This window comes from Mobula hypostoma, chromosome 7, assembly GCF_963921235.1.
Source record: "Mobula hypostoma chromosome 7, sMobHyp1.1, whole genome shotgun sequence".
Taxonomy (NCBI): domain Eukaryota; kingdom Metazoa; phylum Chordata; class Chondrichthyes; order Myliobatiformes; family Myliobatidae; genus Mobula; species Mobula hypostoma.
Genome location: NC_086103.1, coordinates 165,626,915 through 165,643,976, shown reverse-complemented (window position 1 = coordinate 165,643,976; position 17,062 = coordinate 165,626,915). Strand labels below are relative to the sequence as shown.

The 17,062-nt window shown below is 43.7% G+C and overlaps 1 protein-coding gene across 3 annotated transcripts in view; it reads left to right on the top strand.

Moving 5' to 3' along the window:
• The window catches only part of gabrb3 (gamma-aminobutyric acid type A receptor subunit beta3), a 729,956-nt gene that overhangs the window by 646,956 nt on the left and 65,938 nt on the right, over positions 1–17,062 (top strand). For all 3 annotated transcript variants that reach the window (XM_063054508.1, XM_063054507.1, XM_063054506.1), the window contains 2 exons: positions 9,963–10,045; positions 15,973–16,110. In XM_063054508.1, the coding sequence (XP_062910578.1) occupies positions 9,963–10,045; positions 15,973–16,110 (221 nt within the window). The remainder of the gene's footprint in view (positions 1–9,962; positions 10,046–15,972; positions 16,111–17,062) is intronic.

Here is a 17,062-nt window from a genome sequence, read left to right as displayed (position 1 = left end):
ATAGGCCAGAGTGGGGAATACAAGAGGAGGGGAGGGAAGGAGAAATCAATATTCATATCATCAGATGATCCCATATCTGGGGATAAAAATGGGAAATGGTTGGTCAGACAGCATCTGTGAAGAAAGAAACAGAGTTTATGATTCTAGTTAATGATCACAGGTCATTGATCTGAAACATTGACTTTTTGTTTCTGAACACAAATGTTGCTTGACCCATTGGGTGTTTTCAGCATTTTAAAATTTGTTGCAGACTTCCACATCTTTTGCTTTGTGCTAATTCTAGAATTACAGACTTTTGGCATTTGCGTGCTGGCTCTTCACCGAATCTCTTTCAGTGAGTCTGAACTCCAAGCATAATGCTGCAGTTTATGGACCTGTCCACCATTCCTTTAGAAGCACAGCAATCAATGAGACAGGTCAAAGTTGGTCTCTGTCACTCCACCTTGGCATTCAGCTTGAAGGATTTAAAGGTGAAGATAGGCTTTAATTGTCACCTGTACATGAAAACATTGAAACGTGCAGTGAAATGCATCATTTGTGTCAACATCCAAAACAGTCTGAGGATAAAGTGAAGGTGGCCCGACAATGTTGCCATGCTTCCGGTGCCAATATAGCACGCCCAGAATTTACAGATCATAACCCGTACATCTTTGGAATGTGGGAGGAAAGCGAAGCACTTTGAAGAAACCTACGTGGTCACAGAGAGAACATACAAGCTAATTACAGAGAGTGGTGGGAATTGAACCCTATAGGCAGTGGTAAAATACCGTTCACCAAGAACCATGGAACTGATTCATGGAGCCTGTACTGGTAGTTTCATTGGCAATCAAGCTGTTCTAGCCAACACAGATCCTGAGGGCTCTTGGCAGTGTAAACATTGAGGGGATGTTTGCTCTTCTGTTAGAAACTAGAGGATACTTTTAAAAATAAGGGATGTTGTTGAAAAGCATTCTGTAACCTCTTGCAACTTGTGTGTGTAATGAAGACATTATTCCAGCCCACCGAATCTTTGGACAGCCTTTAGGTCTGTGGTCATGCTCGGGTGTGCTAGTTGTTAACACAAACAATGTGCTTTATTGTTTGTTTCGATGTGCACATGACAAGTAAGTTTACATTTTGATAAAAGGCCCATGAGATTCTGGATGACATAATAGGGTAGAACATAACTCTGCCATGCCCTGTAGAAGCGGCTTGACCTGAAAGATTGACCATTTACAGGTATTCCCCTCCATAGATGCTGCCTGACCTGCTGAGTTCCTCCAGCATTTTGTACGTTACTCTAGATTTCCAGCATCTGCAGAATCTCTTGTACTTCGGCATAGTTCTGCTGTTTAAAATAATCAGTCCATTTTATTGAAATAATCAGCCCTATAGTCATAAAATCACTTCATTTTGTGCCAAACTTGATGTAACAGGTTTTATAAAACTAAATATTGATAAAAAGACATAGATCATGAGACATTTTCTTGGCTAATACAAGTGGGCATAACTTTATAGTGATTGGTGGAAAATATGGGGGGATTTTGCACAGAGAGTGGTGGGTGTGCGTAGGGGCCCCGCCAGGAGTGGTGGTAGAGGCAGATACGTTAGGGACATTCAAGCAACACTTAAATAGGTACATGGATGATATAAAAGTGGACAGCAATGTAGGTGAAAAGAGTTAGATTGATCTTAGGGTAGGGTGGCACAGTGGCACAGTAGTTAGCCCAATGTTTACAGTACCAGTGACCGAGGTTTAATTCCCGCCACTACCTCTAAGGAGTTTGCATGTTCTCCCCGTGACTGGATGGATTTTCTTTGGGTGCTCCTGATTTCCTCCCACTGTCCAAAGTCATACCAGTTGGTAGATTCATTGATCATTGTAAATTGTGCTGTGATTAGTCTAGGTTTGAATTGGGTGATTGCTGGGTGGCGTAGCTCAAAGGGCTGGAAAAGCCTATTCCCCATTGTATGTCAATAAGAAAAGGTTGGCACAACATTGTGAGCCAAAGGGCCGGTGTTGTGCCGTGCTCTCCTTTGGAATGGAAACTATGGAATGAGTTTGCTCTAAGCAAACTACTGGAGGAATTCAGCAGGTTGAGCAGCACTCTGGGGGGAAAAGGAAATGTTGACATTTCGGTTTGAAATCTTGCATTAGAGCTGAGAGTGGAGAGGGGAGATGACCAGAATAAGGAGGAGAATGGGAGCTGTCAGGCAGGGGTCCCAAGCTGATTGGTGGAATGTGGAGCAGTGGACGGTGATTAGCAGGTTGCACCAGGTAGGGGAGAGGTGAGGGGGGTGGAGCTGGGAGACAGTGGCAAGTGAAGGCAAGGAAAGAGAAAAATAAGTGAGAAACAGATGGAGTAAAGTAGGTAAGGAAAGTGTGAAGGTTGAAGATGGCTACTGGACAGAGATAAGCAGCAACACAAAGGGCTACCAATGCTTGATTAGATAAGTAAAGGAGGTCATACGTGAGAGAATCTGCGGATGCTGGAAATCCAAGTAACACACACAAAATGCTGGAGGAACTCAGTAGGCCCGGCAGCATGTATGGAAAAAGGTACAGTTGATTTTTTGGGCTGAGACCCTTCGGTTGGACTGATGAAGGAAGTGATAGTAGGAGCCATTTGGTAGAGGAATGGCAGATGGAATTTATTCTTCCGACAGGTTTCCTCCTTTACCTTTATGCATCTCCTCTCTCAATCCTGATGAAGATTTTCAACCTGAAAAATTGATAATTCCTAACCTCTTCCCCGTCACAAATATTGCTCCACCTACTGAGTTTCTCCTGCAGATTGCTTGTTTCTCCAGATCCCAGCATCCCGGAGTTCAAAGTTAAAGGTACATTTATTGTCAAAGTATGTATAAATTATACAACCTTGAGATTTGTCTGCTTACAGGCAGCCACAAAACAAGAAACCTGAAAGAACCCATGAAAAATAAGATCAACAAACATCCAATGCACAGAGAGGAAAAAAAACACATTGTGCAAGCAATAAAAGCAAGCAACAGCATTCAGAATGGAAGTGTGTCCAGAGACACTAAGCCCAGAGCAGCCAGAGCAGGCCTAAAGCCTCAGTCTCAGTTCATCACACAGCAGCGCAAACCTCACAGAGCTTGTAAACATGAAGCTGGGAACAGCCTCAGTGCCGTGGAGAGCAGAGTAAACATCAAAGAGCAGGGAGCAGAACCAGCTCAACCCTTGTCTCGGGTCCCGAGACTCGACCTTTTCAATCCATCTAGATCAACGTTTAAAGTGTCCGAACATCGAGTCATTCCCCGCACTAGGATTCGGGTCCTGTCGCTTCAATATGCTCCGGGCGTGGGCCCGGCTGTCATGTTCCATACCATACCCGACCTTTTCAAATCGACCGGGCACTTAGATTGATCAGACCTTTCTCCCGGTTTAGCTGGACAAACTCCAGAACTCCTCCACTATGGACTTTTTTCTGCTTTGCATGTCCTGACTCTGTCTCGACCTCCCTCCCACCACTTCTCCTAGAATGTGCCTTCACCTCGCTCTGACTTTACACTGCATCTCCACACCTCAACCCTTGAGTCAGCCTTGCCTTCACTTGCCTCTTCATTGTCTCTTCATTGTTTGTGGTGATCGCTTACCACAATTTTCCACTTAATAAAGGATTTATTTGTATTGAACCACCAGTATGCTGTTGCCCGCCTTCAGTAGTGCCATCTTAAACCAAGTCCAATATTAGACCTGAAGTACACAATGTCTCTGCCTCAGGTTCCATCAGTGGCCATCGTCCATAAGGACCATAAAACATAGGAGCAGAATTAGGCCATTTGGCTCATCGAGTCTGCTCCATCATTCAATCATGGCTGATCCTTTTTTTCCCCTTTGGCCTTCGCCCTTTAACCTTTGATGCCGTGTCCACTCAAGAACCTATCAAGCTCTGCCTTAAGTACACCCAATGACCTGGCTCCACAGCTACCTCTGGTAACAAATTCCACAAGTTCACCACCCTCTGGCTAAAGAAATTTCTCTGTATCTCTGTTTTTGATGGACACTTCTCTATCCTGAGGCTGTGCTCACACGTCCTAGACTCCCCCACCATGTGAAACATCCTTTCCACATTTACTTTGTCTAGGCCTTACAACATTCGAAAGGTTTCCATGAGACCCACCCCCCATCCTTCTTAATTCCTGTGAGTACAGACCCAGAGCTATGATAACCCTTTCATTACCAGAACTACCCTTCTCAACTTCCTCTGAACCCTCTCCAATCCCAGCCATCTTTAATTAGATAAGGAGCCCAAAAGCTTTAAGTTCCTCGGGGTCAATATCACAGATGACCTGATTTGGTTCACTGCCAAGAAGGCCCACCAGCGCCTTTACTTCCTGAGAAAACTAAAGAAATTTGGCCTGTCCCCTAAAACCCTCACTAAGTTTTATAGATGCCCCGTAGAAAGCATTCTTCTAGGGTGCATCGCAACCTGGTATGGAAGTTGTCCTATCCAAGACCGAAAGAACCTGCAGAAGATCGTGAACACGGCGTAGCACATCACACAAACCAATCTTCCGTCCTTGAACTCACTTTACACTGCACGCTGTCGGAGCAGTGCTGCCAGGATAATCAAGGACGCGACCCACCCAGCCAACACACTTTTCGTCCCTCCTCCCTCGGGGAGAAGGCTCAGGAGCTTGAAGGCTCATATGGCCAGATTTGGGAACAGCTTCTTTCCAACTGTGATAAGACTGCTGAACGGATCCTGACCTGGATCTGGGCCGTACCCTCCAAGTATCCGGACCTGCCTCTCGGTTTTTTTGCACTACCATACTTTCCATTTTTCTATTTTCTATTTATGATTTATAATTTAAATTTTTAATATTTACTAATTTTACTATTTTTAATATTTTAATATTTAATATTTGTAATCCAGGGAGAGGGAAGCGCAGAATCAAATATCGCTGTGATGATTGTACGTTCTAGTATCAATTGTTTGGCAACAATAAAGAATAAAGTATAAAGTATAAAAAAGTATATAAAGTATACTCAAGGTGAGGTCTCACCAGAGCCTTATAAAGCTTCAGCATCACATCCCTGCTGTTGTATTCTAGATCTCTTGAGATGAATGCTAACATTGCATTTGCCTTCCTCACCACCGACTCAACCTGCCAGTTAACCTTCAGGGTGTTCGGAACAAGGACTCCCAAGTCCTGCTGCATCTCTGATTTTTGGATTTTCTCCCCGTTTCAAAAATAGTCTGCACATTTATTTCTACTACCAAAGTGCATGACCATGCATTTTCCAACATTGTATTTCATTTGCCACTTTCTTGCCCATTCTCCTAATCTATCTAAGTCCTTCTGCGCCAACGTGTTTCCCCTCCACCAATCTTCATATCATCTCCAAACTTGGTGTCAAAGCCATCTATTCCATCATCAAAATTATTGATAGACAGCATAAAAAGAAGCAGTCCCAACACCAACCCCTGCTAAACACTACTCATTGCTGGAAGCCACCCAGACATGGATCCTTTTATTCCCACTTGCTGCCTCCTACCAATCAACCAGTGCTCTAACCATGCCAGTAACTTTCCTGTAATACCATGGGCTCTTAACTTGGTAAGCAGCCTCATGTGTGGCACCTTGTCAAAGGCCTTCTAGAAGTCCAAATATACAACATTCACTGAATCTCTTTATCTCTCCTACCAAATCTCCTCAAAGAATTCCAATAGGTTCGGCAGGCAAGATTTTCCCTTAAGGAAACCAAGCTGACTTTGTCTTGTATCACTGTTTCTGCTCTAACTGGTGGATTTGAAGCAACCAACTATATTTAGGAAGGTTGTTAGATACAAGTTTTCCAATTATGTGGTTATGTGTGTTTCACTGTTAGACACAAATGGATCATCTTAGTTGCTTTCAGCATATTTTCCCAGAAGTAGGTGATTATTCTACTCCCTTTAGCTGTGTATAAAACAATGGAAATGGTTTGTGAAGAAAACAATGGTACATTTTAATAAATTTAAAACATTCCTCACTTCCACACATGATTAAACGGTCTGCTTTTAGATTTAAAAATGCACCTGTCATAACCTTGGCTGAATCCAGGCTAGATGTAACTGACGTCAAAGACACATTCGCCGTTGATCCAACATGGTGATTCATTAGAAGATCAGGTCACTGTGATCACTAAGTAATTCACCTTCAGGAAACTGACTTTGGCACCTCTCAAACAACCTGTTTTATTTGTAAAATAGAAACCCATTGGGCCGCAGATGATAACAGTGAAGGAAAGTTTATCGATTTAGTCGCCTCTTTCACTAAGCTGTTGATGTGATTGAAATTTGAGAGACTGCATTGAAGTAGACAGAGGAGTTTCACAGTGTGGCTCATAACAATTTCCAGGCCATTGACTGAAAAGTCTGCTTATGGGTTTTCTTTGTGTGTAATAGACCAAGATTTAGTGTACAATGGGAGATCAGTGATGAGAATGCTTGGGTAAAGCCAAAGACAACAGATCCAAGCCTGCCAGAGTAAAGCTTAAGGACTTTCAATCTTATGTGCTCCATAGAGCAAGTGATGACAATACAGTTGACGATCAAGCCTGTGTGTCGTACAATGAAGCCTGTTCCCATCTCAGCAGCACACACAAAATGCTGGAGAAACCCAGCAGGTCAGGCAGCATCTATGGAAATGAATAAACAGTTGATGTTTCGGGTCGAGACCCTTCATTAGGACATCATCCTGGTGTGAGCAGTGCCTCCATTTAAAAATTCTTATCCTTAATTTTCACTCTGTGGTTTCACTCCTTGCTTTCTTCTGCCGTACACCTCTTTAGGTAACTGTGCCCTTCCAAATTTGATGACTGAGGTATCCCCATTTTTAAATATGCCACTAATGACTAGTTCCTGCTGTCTAGTTGGAAGTCTCCCTGCCCTGGCTCTCCATTAAGACACTCCTTACAGATTTCCTCATTCAGCAATCCTCTAATCATCTGACCTGTTACATGGCTCACCAAATCTCAAACCTCAAAGTAATTTTATTATCAAAGTACATAAATATAACTGAGATTCATTTTATTGCAGGCATTCACAATAGAACAAAGAAACACAGTAAAATCAATGAAAAGCAGCACACAAAGACTGCACACTAATAAACAATGTGAAAAGGAAGACATCTGTGCAAAGGTCAAAAAAAAACAAATTATAATAAGCTGCTCACACAAAATGCTGGAGGATCTCAGCAGGTCAGACAGCATCAATGGGAAAAAGTAGTTTTGTTCGATGTTTTGGGCCAAGGCGCTTCTTCAGGTCTGAGAAGAAGGGGAGAGATGCCTGAAGAAGAATCTGGGGGAGGGGAAAGAGGCTAGCTGGAAGGTGATGGGTGAAACCAGTTGGGTGAGGAAGGTCAAGAGCTGAGAAGAAAGAAACATAGAAACATAGGAAATAGGTGCAGGAGTAGGCCATTCGGCCCTTCGAGCCTGCACCGCCATTCAGTACGATCATGGCTGATCATCCATCTCAGAACCCTGTATCAGCATTCCCCCGATACCCCCTGATCCCTTTAGCCACAAGGGCCTTTATCTAACTCCCTCTTAAATATAGGCAATGAACTGGCCTCAACTGTTTCCTGTGGCAAAGAATTCCACAGATTCACCACTCTCTATGTGAAGATGTTTTTCCTAATCTCGGTCCTAAAAGGCTTCCCCTTTATCCTCACGCTGTGACCCCTCGTTTTGGACTTCCCCAACATCGGGAACAATCTTCCTGCATCTACCTTTTAGGATTTTATATGTTTCAATAAGATCCCCCCTCAATCTTCTAAATCCCAACGAGTATAAGCCGAGTCGATCCAGTCATTCATCATATGAAAGTCCTGCCATCCCAGGAATCAATCTGGTGAACCTTCTTTGTACTCCCTCTATGGCAAGGATGTCTTTCCTCAGATTAGGGGACTAAAACTGCACACAATACTCCAGGTGTGGTCTCACCAAGGCCTTGTACAACTGCAGTAGTACCTACCTGCTCCTGTACTCGAATCCTCTTGCTATGAATGCCGGCATATACCACCTGCTGTACCTGCATGCCCACTTTCAATGACTGGTGTATAATGACACCCGGGTCTCGTTGCACCTCCCCTTTTCCTAATCGGCCACCATTCAGATAATAATCTGTTTTCCTGTTTTTGCCACCAAAGTGGATAACCTCATATTTATCCACATTAAATTGCATCTGCCATGAATTTGCCCACTCACCTAACCTATCCAAGTCACCTTGCATCCTCTTAGCATCCTCCTCACAGTTGACACTGCCACCCAGCTTCGTGTCATCCGCAAACTTGGAGATGCTGCAAGTTCCCTCATCTAAGTCATTAATATATATTGTAAACAACCGGGGTCCCAGCACTGAGCCTTGCGGTACCCCACTAGTCACTGCCTGCCATTCTGAAAAGGTCCCGTTTATTCCCACTCTTTGCTTCCTGTCTGCCAACCAATTCTCTATCCACATCAATACCTTACCCCCAATACCGTGTGCTTTAAGTTTGCACACTAATCTCCTGTGTGGGACCTTGTCAAAAACCTTTTGAAAATCCAAATATACCACATCCACTGGTTCTCCCCTATCCACTCTACTAGTTACATTCTCAAAAAATTCTATGAGATTCGTCAGACATGATTTTCCTTTCACAAATCCATGCTGACTTTGTCCGATGATTTCACCGCTTTCCAAATGTGCTGTTATCACATCTTTGACAACTGACTCTAGCATTTTCCCCACCACTGATGTCAGGCTAACCGGTCTATAATTCCCCGGTTTCTCTCTCCCTCCTTTTTTAAAAAGTGGGGTTACATTAGCCACCCTCCAATCGTCAGGAACTAGTCCAGAATCTAAAGAGTTTTGAAAAATTATCACTAATGCATCCACTATTTCTTGGGCTACTTCCTTAAGCACTCTGGGATGCAGACCATCTGGCCCTGGGGATTTATCTGCCTTTAATCCCTTCAATTTACTTAACACCACTTCCCTACTAACATGTATTTCCCTCAGTTACTCCATCTCACTGGACCCTCTGTCCCCTACTATTTCCGGAAGATACGAGAGGAGTGTGGATAATAGGAGGACTGGTGGGGGCGGGGGGGGGGGTGGACCCAGGGGGAAGTAATAGGCAGATGAGAAGAAGTGAATGGTCATAGTGGCGAATAGAAGGGTGGGGAGGAAATCTGTTCACGGAACGTAAGAACATAAGAAATAGGAGCAGGAGTAGGCCATCTGGCCCAGTCAAGCCTGCTCTGCCATTCAATAAGATCATGGCTGATCTGGCCATGGGCTCTTCTCCACCAACCTGCCTTTTCCCCGTAACTCTTAATTCCCCAACTATGCAAAAATCTATCCAATCTTGTCTTAAATATATTTACTGAGATAGCCTCCATTGCTTCATTGGGCAGAGAATTCCACAGATTCACCACTCTCTGGAAAAAGCAGTTCCTCCTTATTTTCATCCCAAATTTACTCCCTGAATCTTGAGGTTATGTCCCCTAGTTTTAGTCTCACCTACCAAGAAGGAGAAGTTAATTTCATATCAGTAAGAAGAAAGCATGGCCCGGATGGTGGGGGTCAACCAGCCATTCACATGAATGCTACATTAATCCCATTTTTTTATTCATTCCATATTCTTATCAACTCTCTCGAGAATCTACCACTCAGCAGCACACTACGGGCAATCTACAGTGGCCAGTTAGCCTATCAACCCGCATATCTCTGAAACCCACTTAGTGATAGGGAGAGCATGCAGACTCCACATGGTGGGCACCCAAGTTCAGGACTGAAACCTATTCTCTGGTGCTTTGCCACACTGCCACCCCGAACGCCCAGAGAGCGGTGTGTCATGCAGAGCAGTCTGGGAGCTGAGGGGAAAAAGCGCCTAAGCGACCAACGCTGGTGGATTTGATGGTTTGCAAAGATGTTCAGGAGTGAAAAGCAGCTCTGACGTTGACCTTTCCTTTCTTTGCTTTGATGCAGAATCACAACAACCGCTGCATGCATGATGGATCTGCGGAGGTATCCACTGGACGAGCAAAACTGCACGCTGGAAATAGAAAGCTGTGAGTACTCTCGGCAGTCACTGACGCAGTGGTGAAACATTCTCAACTGTTAGTGCAACCTCCCCTACGCCAGTGAAAAATCATTATGTAACTTAACGATTTTTTCCTTTCACCATATCCAGTCTGTTTTAGTGTCACTTATCAAAGCAAGATTTTAGTGTTTTGATATGCCAAACTTTTCTCCATCTCGGAAGAATAAAGCTGAGAGTCATAAAGCATTGAGAATCAGTGTCAGAATCAGGTTTGCTATCACTGCTGTCATAAAATTTGTTGTTTTGTGGAAGCAGTACAGTGTAATACATAAGTTACACTAGAAATCACGAAGTTCTCCAAAATTAAGAACATAGGACATAGGAGCAGAATTAGGCCATTCAGCCCATCAAGTCACCAATCCATCATGGCTGATTAATTATCCCTCACACCCATTCTCCTGCACTTTCCCCATAACCTTTGAAGCCCTGACTAACCAAGAACCTATCTGCTTTAAATATACCCAATGACTTGCTCTCCACAGTCACCTGTAGCAATTAACTCCACAGATTCACTACCCCTAGCTGAAGAAATTCCTCCTCATCTCTATTCTAAACATTCTTCTTTTCTTGCTATTATATTTTAATCCTCTTGAAATAAATGCTAAATTGCATTTGCCTTCCTTACTACCGACTCAACCTGCAAGTTAACCTTTAGGAAATCCTGCACAAGGACTCACAAGTCCCTTTGCATCTCTGATTTTTGAATTTTTTCCCCATTTAGAAAATAGTCTGCACCTTTATTCCTTCAAACAAAGTGCATGACCCTACACTATATTTTAGCTGCCACTTCTTTGACCATTCTTCCAATCTGTCTAAGTCCTTTTGCCCACTACCTGCTTCCTCAACACTACCTGTCCCACCACCTGTCTTTGTATTGTCCACAGACTTGGCCACAAAGCCACCAATTCCATCATCCAAATCAGTGACAAATCAGGTAAAAAGAAGCTGTTCCAACACCAGCCCCTGTGAACACCACTAGTCACTGGCACTCAACCAAAGAAAGCCCCCTTTCTTCTCATTCTTTGCTTCCTGCCAGTCAGCTAATCTTCTATCCATGATAGTATCTTTCCTGTAATACCCTTGGCTCTTATCTGGTTAAGCAGCCTCATGTGTAGCACCTTCTCCTTCATAACAGCAACTCCATTTACTTCTGCATCCTGACACTCTCAAATTTCAGGCATACTGCTGGTATCTTCCACAATGAAGACTGATGCAAAATACTTGTTAAGTTCATCTGCTATTTCTTTGTCCTCCATTACTATCTCTCTGGCATTATTTCACAGTGGTCCTACATTGACTCTCACCTCTCTTTACTCTTTATACAAACGTTTGTATATATGAAAATAACTTTTTGCATCCTCTTTTATATTATTGGCTAGCTTCCCTTCATATTCCATCCTTTCTCTCCTTATGCTGTTTAGTTGCCTTCTGTTGGATTTTAAAATCTTCCCTATCCTCTATCTTTCCACAAATTTTTGCTATATTATGTGCACTCTCTTTTGCTTTTATGCTGTGTTTGATTTCCCTTGTCAGCCATGGTTGCCTCATCCTCGCTTTACTATACATCTTCATCTTTGGGATGTGTCTTTCCTGCACCTTCCAAATTGCTCCCAGAAACTCCAGGCATTGCTGTTCTGCCATCATCTCTGCTAGTGTCCCCTTCCATTCAACTTTGGCCAGCTCCTCTCTCATGCCTCTGGAAGTCTCTTTGTTGTTGTTGAGTGACCCATGGTAACCCTATGGATAGGGTAGTTGTCCATGGGGTTTTCGTGGCAAGGTACAGAAGTAGATTGCCAGGCCTTTCTTCTGAGCAGGTACTGCTGCTGCCTAAGTTGGGATCCAACCACATTTGAACTCGGGACTATCGACCTCAAAGTCCAGTGCTGATGCCACTACACCACCAGCCAGCCCTTATCTTCTCCTTCTCAAACTGCAGGGGTGAATTCTATCATATTATGATCACTGTCTCCCACGGGTTGCTTTACCTTAAACTCTCTAATCAAATTTGGTTCATTACGCAACTCCGAATCCAGAATTGGTTTTCCCCCAGTGGACTCTGTCGTAAGTTGCTCTTAAAAGAACCTCTCATGGCATTCTACAAATTCCACCTCTTGGGATCCAGCACCAACCTGATTTTCCCAATCTACCTGCATTTGTGATCTCCCATGACTGTCGTAACGTTGCACTTTCTTTTCTATCTCCAGTAGTAATTTGTATCACACATCCTGGCTACTGTTGGGAGGCCTGTATATAACTCCCATCACGGTCTTTTTGACCTTGTAGTTTCTTAACTCTACCCACAAGGATTCTACATCTTCCGGTATTTTGTTACCTCTTTCTAAGGATTTGATATAATTTTTTTCCAACAGAGCCTCACCACCCCTTCTGCCTACCGGTTGTCCTTTTGATATAATATATATCCTTGGATGTCAAGCTTGCAACTATGATCTTCTTTCAGTCACGACTCAATGATGCCTGCAACATCATACTGCCAATCTCCAACTGTTCTACAAGATTATCTGCCTTATTCCATGTAGTATGTGCATTTCAAATATAACACTGTCAGTCCTGTATTCATTATCCTTTTTGATTTTGTTCCCACATTACACTTCAGCTCATCCCACTGACTGCAATTTTGTCCTATCAACTGGCTCTCCTTCCTCACAGTCTCACTACACTCTGCATCTACTTGTATAACAACTGACCCCCAGCCCTATCATTCCCCAGAAGAGATCCCAATGATCCAGTAATCTGAAACCCTGCTCCTATACCAATTCCTCAGCCATGCATTCATTTCCCAAATTATCCTATTCTTAGTATTACTTGGCACGTGGCCAAGTGGTTAAGGCATTCGTCTAGTGATCGGAAGGTCGCTAGTTCGAGCCTTGGCTGAGGCAGTGTGTTGTGTCTTTGAGCAAGGCACTTAACCACTCATTGCTCTGCAACGACACCAGCGCCAAGCTGTATGGGTCCTAATGCCCTTTCCTTGGACAACATCGGTGGCATGGAGAGGGGAGAGTTGCTACACGGGCAACTGCCGGTCTTCCATACAACCTTGCCCAGGTCTGCGTCCTGGAAACCTTCAAAGGTGCAAATCCATGGTCTCATGAGACTAACTAGTATTACTGGCACATGGCACAGGCAGCAGCCCAGAGATTGGTTCCCTGGAGACCCTGCTTTTCAACTCTCTACCTAACCCCCTATGTTCTTTCTTCAGGACCTTCTCCCTTTTCCTTTCTATGTCTTTGGTACCAATATATACCACAACTTCTGGCTGTTCACTCTCCCCCTTTAAAATGTTGTTGACCCGATCCAAGACATCCCTGACCATGGCGCCTGGGCAGCAACATACCATCCGGATGCCTCTTTCACATCCACAGAATCTCTTATCTGCTCCTCCAACTATGGATTCCCCTATCCCTACTGCACTCCTCCTCCCCCTCCCCTTCTAAGTCACAGAGAGCGACTCAGTGCCTGACTGATGTGGCTTTCCCTTGCTAGGTAATCCCCCACCACCAACATTACCTAAAGTAGCTTTCCTGTTGTTAAGGAGAATGGCCAGAGGGATACTCTGCACTGGGTGCCTAACCTTATTCCCCCTCCTGACAGTCATTCAGTTACAAGTGTCCTGCACCTTGGATGTATCTACCTCCCTGTATATCCTATCGATCAATCCCTCAGCCTCCCGAAAGTTCCTTCATTCCCAGCTCCCATTTTTCAACACAGTCTGAGAGGAGCTGTGGCCGGATGCACTCCTTGGATGGGTAGTAGCCAGGGATACTGGCGGTCTTTCTGCCTTCCCACATCCTGCAAGAGGAACATGATGATATAGCTTAAGTTTGCATTTAGTTGCCGTTCAACTGTACTTGAATACCCAAGAACACAGCCAAATGAACAAGTGTACCTCCAGTGCCAAGGTGCAAAACACAGTACTAACTTTCATACGCAGCACAAGGCTCATATATCAGATATAATTCCAATAGCAGTGAACGTTGTCACACAAACAAAAATAGTAAAACAGCCCAAGTTCCTGAGTGTCATGTCATGTAGATTGATGGTGTGTGGGATGTTGATGAGAACAAGCCCTCACCAGTCCGATCATTATATGCTTGTGCAGCTGCAGACAAACGCAATCCAGGTTGGATGGCTTCACATGTCACAGGAATCTCCCCTGGGCTCAGGCTGGGACTTACCTGGCAGTCAAGAATTTAAATCCAATGAGTACTTTGCCAAGATCATGTGCTACTCAGTCAATGGTTTGAGCACAGGATGTTCCATTCAGCTCCATGCAGAGCTAATGGGAAATTTAAAATGAAGAGAGAGGTTGAGGTGGTGGTGGTTAGGAGACTTTCATGAAACACGAAATTCGTACAGCACAAAAATAGGCTTTTCAGTCAACAGTGTATGTACCAACCATGTTGCATCCATTTTATTCTCTCCACATCCCTGTCAACTCCCAACAGCAACCACCAATCACCTGTGCATCAAGGGGTGATTCCAGCAATCGAGATTCAGGATTGTCTATTGTCATTCTTCAGAACACAAGTGTAAAGGAGAACAAAATGATTGTTACTCCAGATACAATGCAGCATTGAAAAACACAATAAGCATAAAGCACAATTAAAAATTTTAAAAAATAAACACAATACAGTACTGTGTAAGTCGTAGCCACATTATATATCTAGGGTGTCTAAGACTATTTGCACTGCATTCTGCCACAAAAAAATAAATTTCATGATGTATGTGATTGATGGTAAGCCTGATTCTGATATGGGTCTCTATTGTGGACTGAGAGTGGGAAGGGGACAGGGAGAGGGTGATCTTGGCATCTTGGCTGGGGAGAGGGGAGGGAGCGGGAAGCACCAGAGAGACATTCTATAATGATCAATAAACTAATTGTTTGGAATCAAATGACCTTGCCAGGTACCTCAGGGCTGAGTGTATCTGCACCCATGCCATACCCCATCCCAGCACACCTTCCCTGCCACCTGTCCCACTCCCCGACTGTGGCACTCCACCCTGCCATTTCCAACATCCTTTGTTCCTGCCATATGTACAAACTCACTCTCGGCTCCACATTGGCAAATACAGTGCTGTGCAAAAGTCTTAGGCACTCTAGCTTAATGTATGTGCCTAAGACATTTGTACAGTACTGTACATATAAATATAAAAGCAATTCTATAAAACACAATATAGAATGTGACGAGGTAATTGGTTTCTTATTAGCACATATTCTGAGATTCAGTGAAATGCTTTTGTCTGTGTGCCATTCAGACAGATCATTCCATGCTTACACAAGTTATTGGCATAATTTTAAGATGATGGAGAAAAGTTTAGGGGAGATGTCAGAGGTAGGCCTTTTTACACAGGCTAAAACAATAAGGATATTTAAGAGACTCATAGATAGGCACATGGATAGTTAGTACAGAGTCTAAAATGCTGGAAGAATACAGCAGATCAAGCAGCATCAATGGAGAGGAATAATGAAGGGTCTCAGCCCAAAAGGTTTATTGCTTCCCATAGATGCTGCCTTACCTGCTGTGTACCTCCAGGAATTTGTGTGTGTTGCTCTGGATTTGCAGCATCTCTAGAATTTCTTGTGTTTATGATTTGCCAGTACACAAACTGAAATGTTTGCTATTTAGATGGCTTATAGCTCTGAAAAAGTACTCAGAGCATTAGGGTCCAAAAGACACACTCTAAAACTTGCAGGGTATTTAAATTATGAGCAAGCGACAAAACGCTGGGGGAACTCAGCAGGTCATGCGACATCAGTGCAGGGAAATGGATCCGTGTACCATCTACTGTCCTTCAACCATGTCCTACCCAGCTTGTGACTTCCCTGCTTCAGAAAGTTTGAGTGTGACTAATGTCCTCTTTACCTTTGTCTTTCAGATGGTTACACCACAGATGACATACAGTTCTACTGGCGGGGTGGAGATGATGCAGTGACCGGAGTAAATAAGATTGAGTTACCACAGTTTTCAATTGTGGAATACAGGCTGGTGTCCCGCAATGTTGTTTTTGCTACAGGCAAGTCTGCTTTCTTTATTGGGCGATGTACAGATTTTAGGCTACTTCATGAGTTTAACCTGTAAAATTAAGATCATCATCATCTTCATTATTTGCCATGCTATATGATGTGGGCGATCATGGTCTTTGACTATGGTTGTTCTTGCAAATGTTTCTACAGAAGTGGTTTGCCTTTGCCTTCTTCTGGGCAGCGTATTTACAAGATGGGTGATCGCAACCATTATCAATACTCTTTAAAGACTGCCTGCCAGGTGTCAGTGGTCGCATTACCAGATCTTGTGATATGCACCAGCTGCTCATAACACCATCTACCACCTGCTCCCTTGGCTCCGTGTGACCCTGATCGGTGGTGGCGAGCAGAAGGCGGGCTAAGTAGGTGCTACACTTTACGCAGGGGTAACCTGCATGCTAGCGGAGGGAAGGAGTGCCTTACATCTCCTTTGGTAGAGACCGTATCCCTACCCTACCATCCAAAATTAAGGAAGGAAAAGATATATATTTCTGCAGTTCAATATAAGATGTATATTGTAATTGTTTATGTGTTTATATTGTCCCACTCCAAAGTCATGAAATATAAATTCCAGGGTTTAGCCAAGGTTATTTCACTCACAACATAAAATACAGTCAGAATGCTGCAGCCCTGCTGTTTCTAGGGACCTGACGTTGATCTTGACGTAGTATGTATGAAGTTTGCCTGTTCTATTGTTGACCAGCTGTTTTTTTCCAGGTGCTCTGGTGTCATCTTGAACTGGTGTTAATAGGCTCAATGGCTACTGTAAATTATCCTTAAGTGTAGGTGGACAGATTGAAAGTGGACTTGGCATGCATTTGAGAGAGTAAGTTGTGGGGATACAGGGGAAGAAACAGAAGATTGGGATTGTTGTGCAGGGGTTCAGCATGCACCCTATGGGCTTTTTCTGTGTGATGGTAAATGTACATTCAGTGGCCACTT